This window comes from Gymnoscopelus microlampas (genome assembly GCF_963454915.1).
Source record: "Gymnoscopelus microlampas genome assembly, chromosome: 7".
NCBI classification, from domain to species: domain Eukaryota; kingdom Metazoa; phylum Chordata; class Actinopteri; order Myctophiformes; family Myctophidae; genus Gymnoscopelus; species Gymnoscopelus microlampas.
In genome coordinates, this window is record NC_139944.1 from 8798052 (window position 1) to 8814114 (window position 16063).

A 16063-nucleotide genomic window follows, 5' to 3' on the forward strand; every position below is an offset into this window, starting at 1 on the left:
TATCAATCGACTGCAGTTGATTCAGAATGCTACTGCCCCGGGTCCTTTATGTACTAGTCCATATCCGTGGGGGGATATGCGCACACATGATCTGGCAACACGGGGGCCAGCGAACAAAAAAAACGCTAATAAACAGCTGACATTTGGGGAAAGCGAAAAACCGGATTCGCTGTTCCGTGCACATGGTAATGGTCAATGTCTGTGTGCAAATTCAGATCAATTGCTCCTGCCACTGAGGAGAACCGGGCAGAAGAGATTTGGGCTCACCCTCACACCATCCTCACAGAGCTTTGGTTAATTATAGGATATATATACATATATGTCTGTGTCTGTGTCTGTGTCTGTGTCTGTGTGTGTGCGTGCGTGCGTGCGTGCGTGCATGCGTGCATGCCTCTTACCTCTCGTGATGGGTCATCGTAGGTTATCTGCAGACTGTTCATAGCTTTAACGATGGCCATGATGGACTGTAAGGTGTTACTGAACACCACAGCTCTGTACTGCTTACGCTCATCTTCTGAGTAGCCTGCTTCATGGATGATCCTGTCAACAACAACAACAAGTGGAACATCTCTTAATTACACGATTATTAGCAGGAGTAATAAAAGAAAACTGAAAACAAAATACTGGTCAGGAATAATATAAACGATCAGATGGGTGCTGTATTTACGAAAATGTTTTTCAAAGAAGTACTGCTTAACTCCCAAATGGTGTGGACTGCAGACTTGCAACGAAAAGAAATCCAAGGCACTCCGTCTTTGATGAAAAGTGCAAGAGATTGGTACACTCCTCTCACAAAACTTGCCAATCTACACGCTCACAAAGTAACATGCTTACATGTAAAATTCGGCTACGCATCCGTACAGTATGTGGTACCATCTAGATTCATGTCAATAATAGCGTGCACTTATTTCAGTGTTGACCAGGGCAGCCTTCTGCCCCTTGAAAAAATGATACGCCCTTCAGCCACAGTGGCCTTGATGCTCCGCGAAAACTGCCCTAGCTGAGAGTACCATTTTCTTCTCTGTCTCTTTACTGTCAATACAGTTTTTAAACAGCAGTGTGTTTTGTTGAGATTCTGAATTCTTAACCCCCCGTGACTCCCCATCCCCATCTTCAAATGAGTTCAGTGTCTCTAATTATTCCAGGGCCGAGCACGTGTGAACTATTTTGTGAAATAAGCGTTCACTGCCACTGGCGGACGGGAGGGTGCTCAAATATCTCGGGGCCTTCGACTGCTTCAACGGAGCAGGACCTGCAGGTCCGGAGGGCACTTGCCTGGAATGCCCTGCATGGGATGAGGAGAGTGTGGAAACCAGACATCGGAGAAGACCTCAAGAGTTGTTCATAGTTACAGTGGAGTCAGTACTGCTGTATGGGGCCGAGACATATGGACCCTCATGACAGGATTACCCAGCACAACAGGAAAGGGTCCTGGATGGAGTCTACACAAGAATGCAACGAATGGCACTAGGTGTCACATGGACGGACCACATCAGAAATGTGGTCCTCTACGGGACCTACCACGGGTCACAGACAAGGTCAGAGAGAGAAGGATGAGGCTGGCAGGGCACTGCGTCAACCCAGGGCAAAGCCAGGAAAGGCAAGAGGGTAGATGCACTGCGGCGCGACAGCTTGGCTAACAACCCTGTAGAGCTCAAGACCCTGATGCTAGATAGGAGGGTGTGGAGGGCAGCGATTCAGGAGTCCAGAGTTGGTGTTGGCCAGACCGCACTCTCACATCGCATATTTATTTATTTCACTGCTAGTTGTAGTATGTATAAAAGAAAAACTTTAATTTGTGGACGTAAAATCATTGTTTTGTTTGATGGCCTTCCTGCCCTGGCATTTGGCCTTTGTGACCTAAAAGAAATACACAAAATAATGATGAAATTCCAGAACTGGTGTGAGGTATGAATGCTGTTTTATGTCCAGCAGTTTGCCGGACATGAGCTGGATAAGCATGGTGTGTTTGTGTGTGGTTACAATTTCCACACGCCTTGGTGGAACTTTTGATGATTTGCGTGTTGGCAGGACTTGCAGTATCAGGCAACAGTCAGTTGAGGACTCATAAGTCTAACTTTCCCCACAGTGAAATAGGAGTTACAGTGTCCCTCGGCTTATTTTAAAGTCCATAAATATGTGAATAAAGTGAATTAATCTGTTCCATCTCCGCGCCTACAACATTAAATGCGTCTCTCCCCCGATCCATTTTCATGCCACAGCACTGACAGCTGCATTCTCTAACGCGACTCATTTATCCTGGGAAATCTTTTCCTGTCCAGATGACGGCAGTTGAAGAGACATAGTAGTTCTTCTCCTTAAATGCCTTCTTCAGCTCAACTTCCATCGAAGTGTATTACTAGTCTCAATAGCGCATTCCGCAGTAACGGTGGTTGTCTCGAGACCCAAAAGAGACATTCGCCCGGGTCCCCCCGGGACCCAAACTAACCAAAAATACATCACAAATAAAAAATAAAAAAGTTTCCGCTTTTCTCTGTTAACCTCAGTTGGGCCTATAGCCATGGTTTGGTGGGTTTGAGAGTTTGACTCTATTGATTAATCGGTGTATTAAAAAAAAGAAAGCCTAAACTAACTAAACTAAACTATTTAACTAACTAATCTAATCTTCTATCCCTCACTTATTTCATACAACATTGTTGCACAATATTTACTGCCAAAAACAGTAAAGATTGTTTCAGATTTGGTCTCATCCGGTAAGTCACAGGTTATCAAGCTGTGTGGTCCAATGTGTTCAGCTAGGCTCCAAAAACAATGTTTATTATGTATTATTATTATTAATATTATCATTGATGGCTGAATTTCGCTCTTGTACCCGTAAACAAAATGTAACACTAAAGAACATTGACATGTTTGTGTGACTCACTTCATCTGCTTGACGATGGTGCTCTTCCCTGACTCCCCAGCACCTGTTGACATAAAAACACACATTTATGCATGAGCTGTTCAATATTTCAGTCTTCCTGTACACAGAACTCAACTCTTGCCATGGTTTCCCTTGTAAAAATAAAAATAAATATACATAAGCATAACCACAGTGTCCCTATTCTGTGGTAATAGGTGAACATTCAGCTAAAAGCATACACAGAAAATAGCTCATCATGGTTTGCTCGCCCCATCCTGTAGTAAACTGTTTCACAACGTGTTGTCTCGAGACCCAAAAGAGACATTTGGTGTCCCCCCGGGGCCCAAACTTACCAAAATACATCATGAATAAAAAAATATATATTTTGTTTCCGCTTTGCTCTGTTCACCTCTCTGTTTGGGTCTGTGTTAAACAAACACCTGGCCACAGTAGTACATCTGCTGGTCATTTAAATGCATTTCAATGAGAATACGTGCGGAATAAAAAAAAAATCCCACCCAGGGGAGATTTTCACGTGCGCAACCAGTGAGAACGGCTGCATTCATTAACATGGAACGGGGGAAAAAAAATCAGCATCTGTGCGCCTGGTAGGTTTCAAGCGTGAGTCAGGGCACCCCCCCCCCCCCACCCGCCCCCCACCAGAAAATCTCCTTATTTTTTTCCAAAGTCTAATGTTGGCAGGTATGTCACAGAGTCACACTGACTGTGTGACTCATCCGTGGCACCGCGGTGACCCCGACCCTGTCCTGTCTGTCACCTGGCATCAGCTCAAAACTGCCTTGATCCAACCCACTCAGGGACTGGCGGCGCGCCGCTCCAACCCGCCAGCCCTCATCATATTCACACACACATTCACCTGACTGCCTAGCTCTCATCCACAGAGAGGAGAGGTGAGGTGAGGGGGTGATCATTTGGTGCCATGCCCAGACTGTTGTTTATTTGTGCCCCTACGGGGTCAGGTACTGAAGCTGTGCGCAGGAAACCTGCCAATGGTGGAGCATTGATTTCTCTCTCTGTTTTTCTTTTACTTGGCGCTGCCTCGTCTCTCAACTCGCTCCTCATGAGGCTTGTAAGAATCCCTTTTAACCACTTAAGCCCTGTTTACAGTACATTGCTGCTGTCTGGTCTAATACTGTAACTTTTCAGGATTCAAATTCAAAGTAGCAAAAATAGCCGATCTATGAGCTTAACCCATTATGTAATTTTAGCCATGGTTCACATGACGCTCGTCTGTCACAAGCGTCATGGAACCACTTGTTCCTGGTTTGCAATGTTTTTACATTTACAACTGCTACATCTACATAAACGTTCAGATTTCAAATATAATGTGCTTACCCCCAAGCCGCGGATGTAACCAGTTAAAGCGCACCGGTCTAAGTACCGGGATCTTCCGTATTATTCAATAAAAAAGCTTTTTAATCCGATTGCCGGCCATTTTCTCCACATTTTCTCTGATGCTTTCAACTACACAACCCTATCGGCTGGGAGGTGCACTCTGATACATTATAAAAAATAAAATAAAAAATGTAAAATGGCCGCCGATCGGATTAAAATGCTTTTTATTGAACAATACGGAAGATACGGGTACTTAAACCGGTGTGCTTCAACTTGTTACATCCGTGGCTTGGGGATAAGCACTTTATATTTGAAATCTGAACGTTTATGTAGATGTGGCAGTTGTAACTGTAAAAAAATCGCAGACCAGGAACAAGTGGCTCCTGGTCTGGTGTCATGGTATGACAGTCATGTTTCAGGGCTATTGTCATTTTAGATTTTAACCACTTTAACCATTATTTTATACTTTGGCTATTAAGAAAATAGCAGATATACAAGCTCATAGCGTGGCACCAAGTACCACGCTATGAGCTTGTGTTTCAGAAAACTGTTTTAAAACGGTCTTAATGGGTTAAATTGTGTTGCATCGCAGTGCATTTTGAGCTTGTAGATCGGCTGTTTTTTCTACTTTCGTGTGACACTGTGGTATGACGAAGTAGGGTGCCATCAACCCATGTACAAAAATAACACGCTCTATCTGTGGCGGTGTGTGTAGCTGTGTTGCTAATGTGCTGCAGGGACACATCATTTGCAATGCACGTCTCCAACAGCAGTGCCTGGGGTCGGCAGCACGAGGCCTGTTTGGAGCCGGCAGTCGAACATTTTAAACATGGTGCACACAATCATAACTTGGCATTTCTGGGTCATTATATTGTGAAAAATAGACATTTTTCAAGATTTTTCAAAAATAATATAGGAAATAGCAGGTCTACAAGCTCGCAAACGTGTCTTGTTGCGAGCTTGTAGACCTGCTACTTTCACTACTATCATCGCAATCAGGCAAAAACCTTGTATCTCCATGTTTCAATGTTTTATGTGTTTTTGTAAATTAAAACATAAAAGTATAGTTTTGTCATACTACAGCGTCACACAAAATTGACCAAAAAAGGCTTCAGCTTATGTCAGATGTAAGAACCCTTGGTTCTCCTGCTCCTCCTTATTTCCTGACTGGCCGGATCTACCAGGTTTCTTGAAAAGGTTTGCTCTCATCCACCGTACACTCCTGACCCCAGGGGTCTGTACTTGGCCCCCACCTTTTCTCTTTCTACACTAACTCTCTTGGCGCTGTCATCTCATGCTCACAAGCTCTCCTATCACTGTTACGCTGATGGTACCAGTGTTCATTTTGACATCAAATTTTGATTCAGTTTTAGTCACAGTCATCTGAAATGTTTTAGTTTTAGTAAAGATTTTGTTGACTAAATATTGTACGATTTTAGTCAACTAAATCGACAGTTGATTTAGTCGACAAAAATGTATTCTGGCGGGCCGAAAATAGCAGATCTACAAGCGTTGTGAGCTTGTATATCTGCTATTTTCGGAGAGCGACACCCGTGCGCAACCAATCATAATATGACTTGTCTTAGTTCTACTGGATCTCTTCTCCACTCGTCCCTCACTAACATTTTAGTGTAGTTTTTATTTTTTGATGAAATTGTCAATATATTTAGTCATAGTTTTGTCATCAGTTTAGTTTTTATTTAGTTTTCATCAGTGACTAAGTACATTTACTTAAGTACTGTACGTAAGTACATTTTTGAGGTATTTGTACTTTACTTGAGTATATTCCAATTTCCAATACTTTTGCTTCTACTCCACTACATCTCAGAGGCAAATATTATACTTTTACTCCACTACAATTATTTGAAAACTTTAGTTACTATTTACTTCTCAGATATAAATGATGATGTTATGAAACATATATTAACCACTTAAGCCCTATTTTATACATAGGCTATTTGAAAATAGTGTGCTTGTAGATCTGCTATTTTCAAACATTTTTGTACTTTTACTTTTGGTACTTTAAGTACATTTTGATGGCAAAACTTTTACTACATTTTGAATTCTGGACTTTGTCTTGTAACAAGGTATTTCTATATTGCAGTATTGGTACTTTTACTTAAGTAAAGAACTTGAGTACTTTTTCCACCACTATCTGTTCATTATTTATGTTCATATAGTAATTGTGATTACATTAGTTCAGCTCCACAGCGGACTGAAACTAATGCTATAGTATCCCAGCAAGCACAGTCAGGACCTGGACCAATCAGTGACGTCTCGATTGGGGCTAGATCAAGTCAAACCAAGACAAGTCAGATCTGGCCCAGAATATCACCTGATTTCAACCAAAATTAATCCTGACCACAAAAACGTCACTTCCAGGACGTCATCTAAACACATTTCATCACCCAAAATTGCTGTCCAAATGTCCATATGATGTCCCGGTGATGACGTCCTGTAAATGGCGTAAAGATCATCCCCATATGGGCTGTGATCTGGCCTTGTCCTGAACGTCACCGGGGTGATGACCGGGCGTCATCATAACGTCATCATGACGTCATTGTGCTTGCTGGGATAGTATGATTGTAAATCGTCAAAATCTAAATCCTAATTTAGATTTGCTTCCCCGATGATATATAATTACAAAGTATGCGGGACTTTAATTGCTCCATGTGGCACACCCAATGCAATATAAATACCCATATTGTTCACAGTCAAAGGAAAGCTTAACTATCAAGAGGCCAGAGCGACAGACGAGTCATCACTATGGTGTGGACACATGATTAGTCAGGAGCTAATGAGGAGGACATGAGTGTGATTTTTAACAGCTGGGTGCCTAAGTGATTATCCTTGTGTTTGTTTACACACCTTATGTCAAGGTTGAATGTTTACTTGGCAGAGCGCTAAATCAGTTTTATTAGTTTGTATTTATTTATAGTGCATAAAATGGAAGTCCCGCACACCAGTGGTGTAAAGTATCTAAGTACATGTACTCAAGTACTGTACTTAAGTACAACAATTATGAGGTATTTTCTTTACTTTACTGGAGTATTTACAATTTTCAGTACTTTTATTTCTACTCCACATCTCAGAGACAAATATAGTACTTTAACTCCACAACAATTATCTGAAAACTTTAGTTACTACATACTTTGAATAGCCCAAAGAAATCTAAAAACGACACAGATTATTTCCCGGTCTAAATGGGTTAAAAACACAGGGTATGAAGAGGTGGACATAACGAGGAAATTAAACTAGGGGGAACCGCAATGTAAGGAAACAAGATGAGTTTTTGGCCTAGATTTAAAAAAAATCCAAAGAGTCGGCATCTCTAACAGCTGGAGGGAGAGCATTCCAGAGACAGGGGGCCACGATGTGTGAATACTCATGCTAAATGACATGAACCCTATAGTGTCCTTATTCTGGGGGAGGCGAAAATATTAGATCTACAAGCTCCCACACTGAGCTAGATCGTTAAATAAGTGAACCCATTCAAATCAGGAAAGCATCTGTGCCATTTTACTGTATATCGTCTCTGTCGGGTGGAAATCTCATATGTCCAAAACTGTTACTTTTCAGGGTTCAAATTTATCAAGTAGGGCATTCATTTAAGAAAAAACAGAAAAAGTGAAACTATGGAGATAAGAGCTTTATGCCCGACAGCAACGATATATATCGAAAGGTTTTTCAGAAAACTTAGGATTTAGAAGACAATTTTAGAATTTAGAACCTCTCCCTCCGCTATGTAGCTCCGAGATGAGGTCCTACGTGGCCCGGTGCCGTTTTAGCAAAACTTTTTCGCACATTTTCCACTTTACATATTTCTGGCCTTTCTGCACATCGTATCCAAAAAGTAAAGGTTTTCTGAAATACTCTCAGATGTTTTAACTTCTAGCATGCAATAAAATCTATCCAACGAGTTGAAAAAAGCATTTAAATAGCTTCTCTCCTAAATGTTTTTAAGACATACCCGGAAGTTGCGCCCGTAGAGATATTAGATATAGAGATTGCGCGCTAGAAGTTAAAACATCTGAGAGCATTTCAGAAAACCTTTACTTTTTGGATACGATGTGCAGAAAGGGGTAAGAAACATGTAAAGTGGAAAATGTGCGAAAAAGTTTCGCTAAAACGGCACCGACAAACGAGGAACCTCATCTCGGAGCTATACAGCGGATGGAGAGGTTCCGATTGGAGCTAACATACAAGCACATCTACAAGCTCATAGCGCGTCACTTTGTGCCGAGCCATGAGCTTGTAGATCTGCTATTTCTGAAAAATCGTAAAGAATTGTGCAAATCTTTGAATATATATATTTTAAAGCGAATGTTTTTAACTCAAATCTTCCCTTCTGAGGGTCCCTGGCACAAAACATTTTCAGATGGGGGTCCCCAGCCAAACATATATCAATTTGGGGGGTCCTTGACCTGAAAAACTTTTTACAACCACTGGTCTAATGCATAATCAAACTGGGGGACCTTGAAATGAAAAAAGGTTTTGAGAATCACTGCTGTTGGCTTTGAGGTTGTTGAATGTTACACGTTTTCACAACGTCTCTGGTGGGTACCAGTAGTACCACTGATATAGATGTGACCAGACCATCCTTGACACCGGGTACAGGCCTCTTCTCTCTGAGGATCAATGTGCTGTCCATCATTTCATGATGAAAGAGAAGCTGTTCCTTCTTGTGAAGCACTGTGTAAACCACATTCACTTTGATGGATTGCCTCGTCGCATGCAGCCCAGCATGGCTGAACAATGTAGGGAAAATAATAAGTACGAGTACTTGGGCAATTCTTCGGACCAAATCTGTGTCATTTTAAGATTTCTTTGGCTATTCAAAAATAGCAGATCTACAAGGTCATAGCGCGGCACCGAGTGCTGCGCTACAAGCTTGTAGATCTGCTTTATTTTTTTTTAATCGTGGAGAATTTGTGCAAATCTTTGAATATATATTTTTAAAGCGAACATTTGTAACTCAAATCTTTGCTTGTGGGGGTCCCTGGAATAAAAATACATATCGCGGCCAAATACATATCCCCCATCTCAAAATGTTGTTCTAGGGACCCCCAGAAGTACAGATCGGAGTTATGTTCGCTTTAAAACATATGTATATATTCAAAGTTTTGCAAAATCTTCAAAAATAGCAGATCTACAAGCTCATACCCGTGCACTCCACTCATGCCGCTTAATGAGCTTGTATATCTGCTATTTTTGAATAGCCAAAGAAATCTTAAAATGACACAGATGAGTTCCCGGTCTTCATGGATTGGAATGGAAGTGAAGCTCCAGTTCTGTTTGCTGTTAATAGTATAAAGGACAATGGCAGTGTTTTGGGATGTTTAGTCCACGCTGTCAGCAGCGGGCTTGAGGCCCAGAGAGGCACGCCCCAGGCCAGGGAGCCCTAGTTGAGTGAGTGGTGTGAAGCCAGCTGCTGCTGATTCAGAGCCGTTCCAAGTTGCATACCGATAGGCACAGAACAGTAAATAATCATTCTCAGAAATAATCTAATTCAAAATTGACTTGGAAATGTAGAGTTGTGTCAACATGGCCTGCATCTGGAAACGATAAAAAAGTGGAATTAAAAAAACAACCCACTTTCTATTCGATTAGCACCGAGGAACAACTTTCAGTTTCTTAAAATGACCCGATCCACTCTCCTCGACCAGATTGCGGCCATTTCTTTAAAATGACCTGATCCACTCTCCTCGACCAGATTGCGGCAATTTCTTTTAAATGCCCTGAAAGAAACGCTGATATTTTGAGCTGATGGTGTGCACAAGGTGGAATTGTTGAAAATGGTCATCTTTTCCAGAACCCGATCCAGGGACCACATCACACCAGTCCTCCATGACCTCCACCGGCTCCCAATCAAGCACAGAATTGACTTCAAAATACTAATCACCACCTACAAAGCCCCTCAACAACCTCTCTGAAGTCATCCAACGTCAAACGTCTCCTCCCGCTCCCTCAGGTCGGGGGATGCCAACCTCCCGGACACCCTCAGGACAAATAAGCGAACCTGGGGGTGACAGGGCCTTCTCGCGGTGGCCACCCCCGTCACTGTGGAACTCACTCCCAGCATCACATCAGAGCTGCCCCCCTCACCACGTTCAACCCATTAAGACCTGAAACCGATTCTACAAATGTCTTCTAAATACCAACAGTATTCTGAAAAACGATATCATATGTCATATGTCATATCAGTGGTGCTCAAACCTTTTCATGTCAAGCACCCCCAAAAGGATATGTATTTGTGCCGCCGACCCCCATCTCAAAATATGTTGTTCCAGGGACCCCCAGAAGCAATGATTCGAGTTACAAAAGTTCGCTTTAAAATAATAAATATATTTAAAGATTTGCACATATTTTCACGATTTTTCAAAAATAGCAGATCTACAAGCTCGTAGTGCGGCACTCGGTGCCGTGCTATGAGCTTGTATATCTGCTATTTTTGAATAGCCAAAGTGTAAAATAATAATAATAACACAGATGCGTTCCACGTCTTAATGGTTTAAAACCACACTCAAAACCCACCTTTTCTTTGTTTTACACTGAATGCAAGCCACTGCAAAGTTACAAAACGTTATCATCTCATAGTTATTGTTTTTCCTTGGGGGTGTTTTTTAAAATAATTGTTTTATGTTGTTTTATACTGCTTTGGTCCTGTCTTGGCTAGCTCTCATTTGTAAAAACAAGTTTCCAATCTCAGGGTGACTTCCTACTAGTGAAATAAAGGTGATATCCAAAAGGCCCGGCGGGGGGTGAATTAGCACATTAGTCCATCTCCGTTACAAGCTGTTTGCAGACACCTGCGCAGCACGCAGCCAGACTCATGCTACATCAACAACCGTGACGCGTTTGATAACATGAACACAGCACGCCACCCGCGCATCTAATTTCAACAGATAGCACACATGCTGATGAGAAGAGAGGACAGGTTAGGGCAATGCCACAATATAAAAATACTCTGCTACAAGTAAAAGGCCTGTATTCAAAGTTTTACTTGAGTAAAAAATACAAATGTATCGGCATCAAAACATACTTAGAGTACCACAGGAAAAGTACTCATCATGAATGGCCCATATGTCACTTCTTTTTATGTTAAAAATGTGTCAAACGTTCGAAATTAGCTGATCTACAAGCTCACAACGTGTCTACTATTTATACAAATTACTACATATTTTCACAACACAAATCTTGGCACAACGTATTTTTAGATAGGGGTCAAATACAAATACATTTGGGAACAGTGTTGGGCAGTAACGAATTAAAAATAATATATTACTGTAATATTATTACTTTCCCCAGTAACGAGTAAAGTAAGGTATTAGTCTGCCAAAACAGTAATATAATACCATATTACTCGGTCAAAAAAGGCCTCGTTACTCGTTACTGATGACGAGCGTCATTTTTTTCTCATTCATTCATTTAATGTACTCTCTCCGTCTCTCGTAGATCTACAAGCTATCAACCTACGTCAACAGAGATGCTATGTAGCTTGCAGATCAGTTCTTTTTAGCACGCAGCCTGCGCACAGTTATGACGTAGCGCATGACCCGTATGCGAGCGGCGCCGGGTAACACACAGAAAGAAGAACACACTACACACAAACACAAACAGCATGGCGGCGGATGATGTTTACACTTTTCACGGCTGGAAATATCGCCATTATTTTGAATATGTGGGTGTCAAAGATCCCAAGAACATTAATGTCCGTTGTAAACTTTGCGTGGGCAGAAAAACACTTTCCACAGCAAAAAATCTAACGTCTAACCTGTTGAAGCATATCGAAAAAATGCACAAGAATGTTACGCTGACCGAAACACCAGAGGATGAAACTGGTGGCCCCTCAGAGCCAAAACAACAGAAACTGGATTTCAGTTTAGATGCCACTAAATTAGGAGTAGACGACCTGAAGAAGCTCGTGGCTGGATATATTGTAGAGGAGATGTTACCCTTATCAACTGTTGACTCTCCCTCATTTCGAGCCATCATAGAGAGAATACCAGTTAAGTCCAAAGTCAAGCTGCCACAGAGGAAATCCTTTTCTTCTTGGCTTGAGAAAGAATACGTGGGGATGGAAACTAAGTTGAAGGCCACCCTCGGAGAGGTACACTTTGTTTCCACCACTGCTGACATATGGACGGGGGGTAACAACAAGAGCTTCCTAGGTGTTACAATTCAATTCAATTCAAAGGGCTTTATTGGCATGAGAAAACATACGTTTACATTGCCAAAGCAAAAAGCACAATACAACAATACAGCAATACAATCAAAACAAAAAATGTACATTTGAAAGTCAGATCAATTTCTATGTACCAAGATCACTGGGTGCAGGTATAGTGCAGGAATATACACAATGATTAGTCTTTAGGGTGGTTGTGTTCCGTTCGATATCCTTCTCCTATCACAACAACTCACGAATCTTGCTGCTGTGTTTGCACATTGTTGTACTTCGCCCAGCAGATATGGGAGTTTTTTGTCATTGGTCATGTTTTCAAAATCTCTGTGTGTGGTTGTAATCTGTGGGAAGTATGTGTCTCTGATGTCTTGGTACAATGGACAGACAGTTAGGAAGTGTAGCTCGGTTTCCACTTCCTTTTGTGTGCAGTGGGTGCATAGTCTGTCTTCTCTCGGGATACAGGTCTGCCTGTGACGACCTTTCTGTGTTACAGTGCACTGGATCAACAGCACCACTTTGGAGCGACACAAGGCAGCTTTAGCATGTAAAAGAATTAAAGGCAGACACACATTTGATGTCATTGGATCAGAAATAGAGAACGTCCATTCGTCGTATGGACTTGTTGTTGACAAAGTTGTAGCCACTGTGACAGACAATGCATCAAATTTCGGCAAGGCGTTTAGAGTATACCAGCAGGCTATCGCAGAATCAGATTCAGATTCAGATTCAGATCTGGACGAAAACCGTCCCGATGATGATGTCACTTTTACAGATGTCACAGATGTTCTCTCCGGCTCAAATGACTGTGAGACAGTCAGTGAGAGTGATGCTCCTACTCTTCCACCACATTACCGCTGTGCTTCGCATACAATTAATCTGATTTCCAGGCGATTTCCTGGCGATGTTGTGAAATACTTAAAATCCAGTACAGAGACTAAGACTGTGTACACGAACAGCATTGCAAAATGTACGGCGCTCTGGAATAAAGCAAGTCGATCACCAGTGGCAGCAGAACATGTGGAGGAGGCCAGCCGCCGTAAGCTATTGGTGCCGTCATGTGTACGGTGGAATTCCTTTTACGAGGCGGTTTCCAGAGTCACCGAAATCCCCGCGACAGAGCGCAACAATCTGTGCATGAAACTAGGAGTTAAGAGTTTCAGTGAGAGAGAGTATCAGTTCCTGCAGGAGTACTGCATTGTTATGAAGCCGCTTACAGCAGCGTTGGACCTACTACAAGGAGATAACTGCCATTATGGATCTTTATTGCCAACCCTCCAAATCTTAATGAGAAAGACACTTCAAACAAAGGACAAAGTGTCACGGATGACAGCTGGCCTTCCAGGCGTCATTGTGAAGGTAAGCCTATATCCCCCTAAACCGTTTTCTTTTGCATATCGAATAATTGCATTGTATTTGTTTTTAAAGCTGCCAGTTAGTACAATTATCAACATTAAACATTGCTTTAGAGCAAACGGCCGGCCCCTATATAAATTAATGCAATACTATAAATAGGTCAAATTGTATTTTTCAGGCCATCCAGACTCGTTTTTCTGCGGTGCTGGACAACAATGAGGCTGCACTTCTTGCTGCTGTCAGCTGTCCAAAATTTAAACTCAGATGGCTGAGCGATGAGGGTCAGAGGGACCATGCAAAGGAGCTTCTGACAGCTGAGTGTAGGAAAATCGCTTCTGCTGCTGCTGAAGAAGAGGAGGAGGGTGCCTCCGCGTCCACGTCACACAACGACGTTGAAAGGGACTTTTTTGAATTTGAGCCAGAGCCCAAGGACATCTACTCTGTAGAACAAGAAGTCGTGGATTATTTGAGGTCAGGGCACGAATTTGATTGTCTGCACAAGTTCTCCAATGTTAAAAAGATTTTCTTGAAGTACAACACCCCAACCCCGTCTAGCGCGCCTGTGGAGCGCCTTTTTAGTTTAGGAGGTTTGGTGCTCACCCCTAAAAGAAACAGATTGGGTGATACGCGATTTGAAAAGCTCGTGCTAATGAGATACAATCACTGCTTCTTCACACCACCAGTGAAAGAAAACCAGCAAGAGAAGCAGTAATTCGAAGACTTCACTCAGTTCACTGAACAGTGTCAGTGAACTTAGGACCTTGTTTATGTTAGGGGCAGGGCAGAGATAAATAAACAAGCTGGACATATCTGCCTAAATGTGGTTGTAGGAGACATTTTATTTCATTTAATTTCGTTGTTTAAGATTAGAATAAGACATGTACAATCAAGTCAGGGAGACTGCTGCTGCTCTTTTCTTTTTGTTTTTTTTATATAGATATCTTAAGACTGTCAGGTTTTGTTGGCTTCCTTTTGAAAACACTTGGTTGTATCGTGATTTGTGAAAATCATTGTTTAAAAGGTCAGAAAGACTACTGCTTTATTTTATATTTTATTTGCATTTGAAAGTTTAAAAAGTTAGAGAGACTACTGCTTTATTTTATATTTCATTTACATTTGAAAGTTTAAAAAGTCAGAGAGACTGCTGCTTTATTTTATATTTTATTTACATTTGAAAGTTTAAAAAGTCAGAGAGACTGCTGCTTTATTTTGTATTTATTTGTTTACAGTTTTGCACTTTGGCTAATTATTTATTGACTGGTGTAAGATATTTGTTTGACTTGTTTACAGTTTTGCACTTTGGCTAATTATTTATTGACTGGTGTAAGATATGTTGAAAAGATTAAGAAATGTTTACTTTATTGTTTTTTATGTATATACAATACAGTTTTTTGAGAGGCTGCAGCCAGTGTGTGCAGTTCAGATTGATGTCGTTCCTGTAAGGATAATTATTGTTCCAATTCCAAATATGGAATTTACAGCAGCAAAATACTTAGAAAGATAAAGACTGTTGACTGTTTTCTATTATTCCATTAAATTGGATTCAGTTCTAAAAGGCTAAAAACTGTACACGTCTTTTCTTTTGCGGGGGGCGCGGGAAAGTAATATAAAGTAATATATAATATATTACCCTTGATTCCAAGTAATAAGTAATATAATATTATTACTTTGCAAAGCAGTAATAAGTAATAAGTAACATATTACTCTCCTAAGTAATATAGCCCAACACTGTTTGGGAACCACTGCCCAAGAGCAACTGTGTATTCAACAGAGTTATACCGATGTAATTTATTACCAGGCCTTCGTGACTACTTAAGTACAAGCGATATGGCAGATACAGTATGATGATAATGACATTTCCTGGATTCACAAGGACAGGTGTGACAAACAGGGTTCACAGGGACTCGCCCCCTCAGGGTTTTGAGTTGTTTTTGCACTGAGGACAAACAGAAGGACAACTCTGCAGGAATTAATGGACACAGCCAAATAACAGGATAAACCAGAGTCCAAAAGACCTTGAGTCACACACACGCACACACACACACACACACACACACACACACACACACACACACACACACACACACACACACACACACACACACACACACACACACACACACACACACACACACACACACACACACACACACACACACACACACACACACACACCAGGAGACTGTCCTAAATTAAGGGCCATTTTGCCCCAAGCACGATAACTAGAACCAGGACGATAATTAAGTTAGCCTCCACGCTGAAGTACGGCAAAGCCTACCTGAGGTAATGGCATTACCTCAGGAGCCTAC

General features: G+C 41.6%; 2 protein-coding genes across 2 annotated transcripts in view; both read right to left on the reverse strand.

The window, feature by feature from the left end:
- The window catches only part of slc38a3b (solute carrier family 38 member 3b), a 271863-nt gene that overhangs the window by 105634 nt on the left and 150166 nt on the right, over nucleotides 1-16063 (reverse strand). The gene's annotated exons all lie outside the window — the stretch shown is intronic.
- Nucleotides 1-16063, reverse strand: part of gnai2b (guanine nucleotide binding protein (G protein), alpha inhibiting activity polypeptide 2b) — a gene marked incomplete at both ends in the record, with an annotated part of 92596 nt that overhangs the window by 21469 nt on the left and 55064 nt on the right. Inside the window, 2 exons of the mRNA XM_084063125.1 lie at nucleotides 399-540; nucleotides 2885-2927. Of these exons, the coding sequence (XP_083919251.1) occupies nucleotides 399-540; nucleotides 2885-2927 (185 nt within the window). The remainder of the gene's footprint in view (nucleotides 1-398; nucleotides 541-2884; nucleotides 2928-16063) is intronic.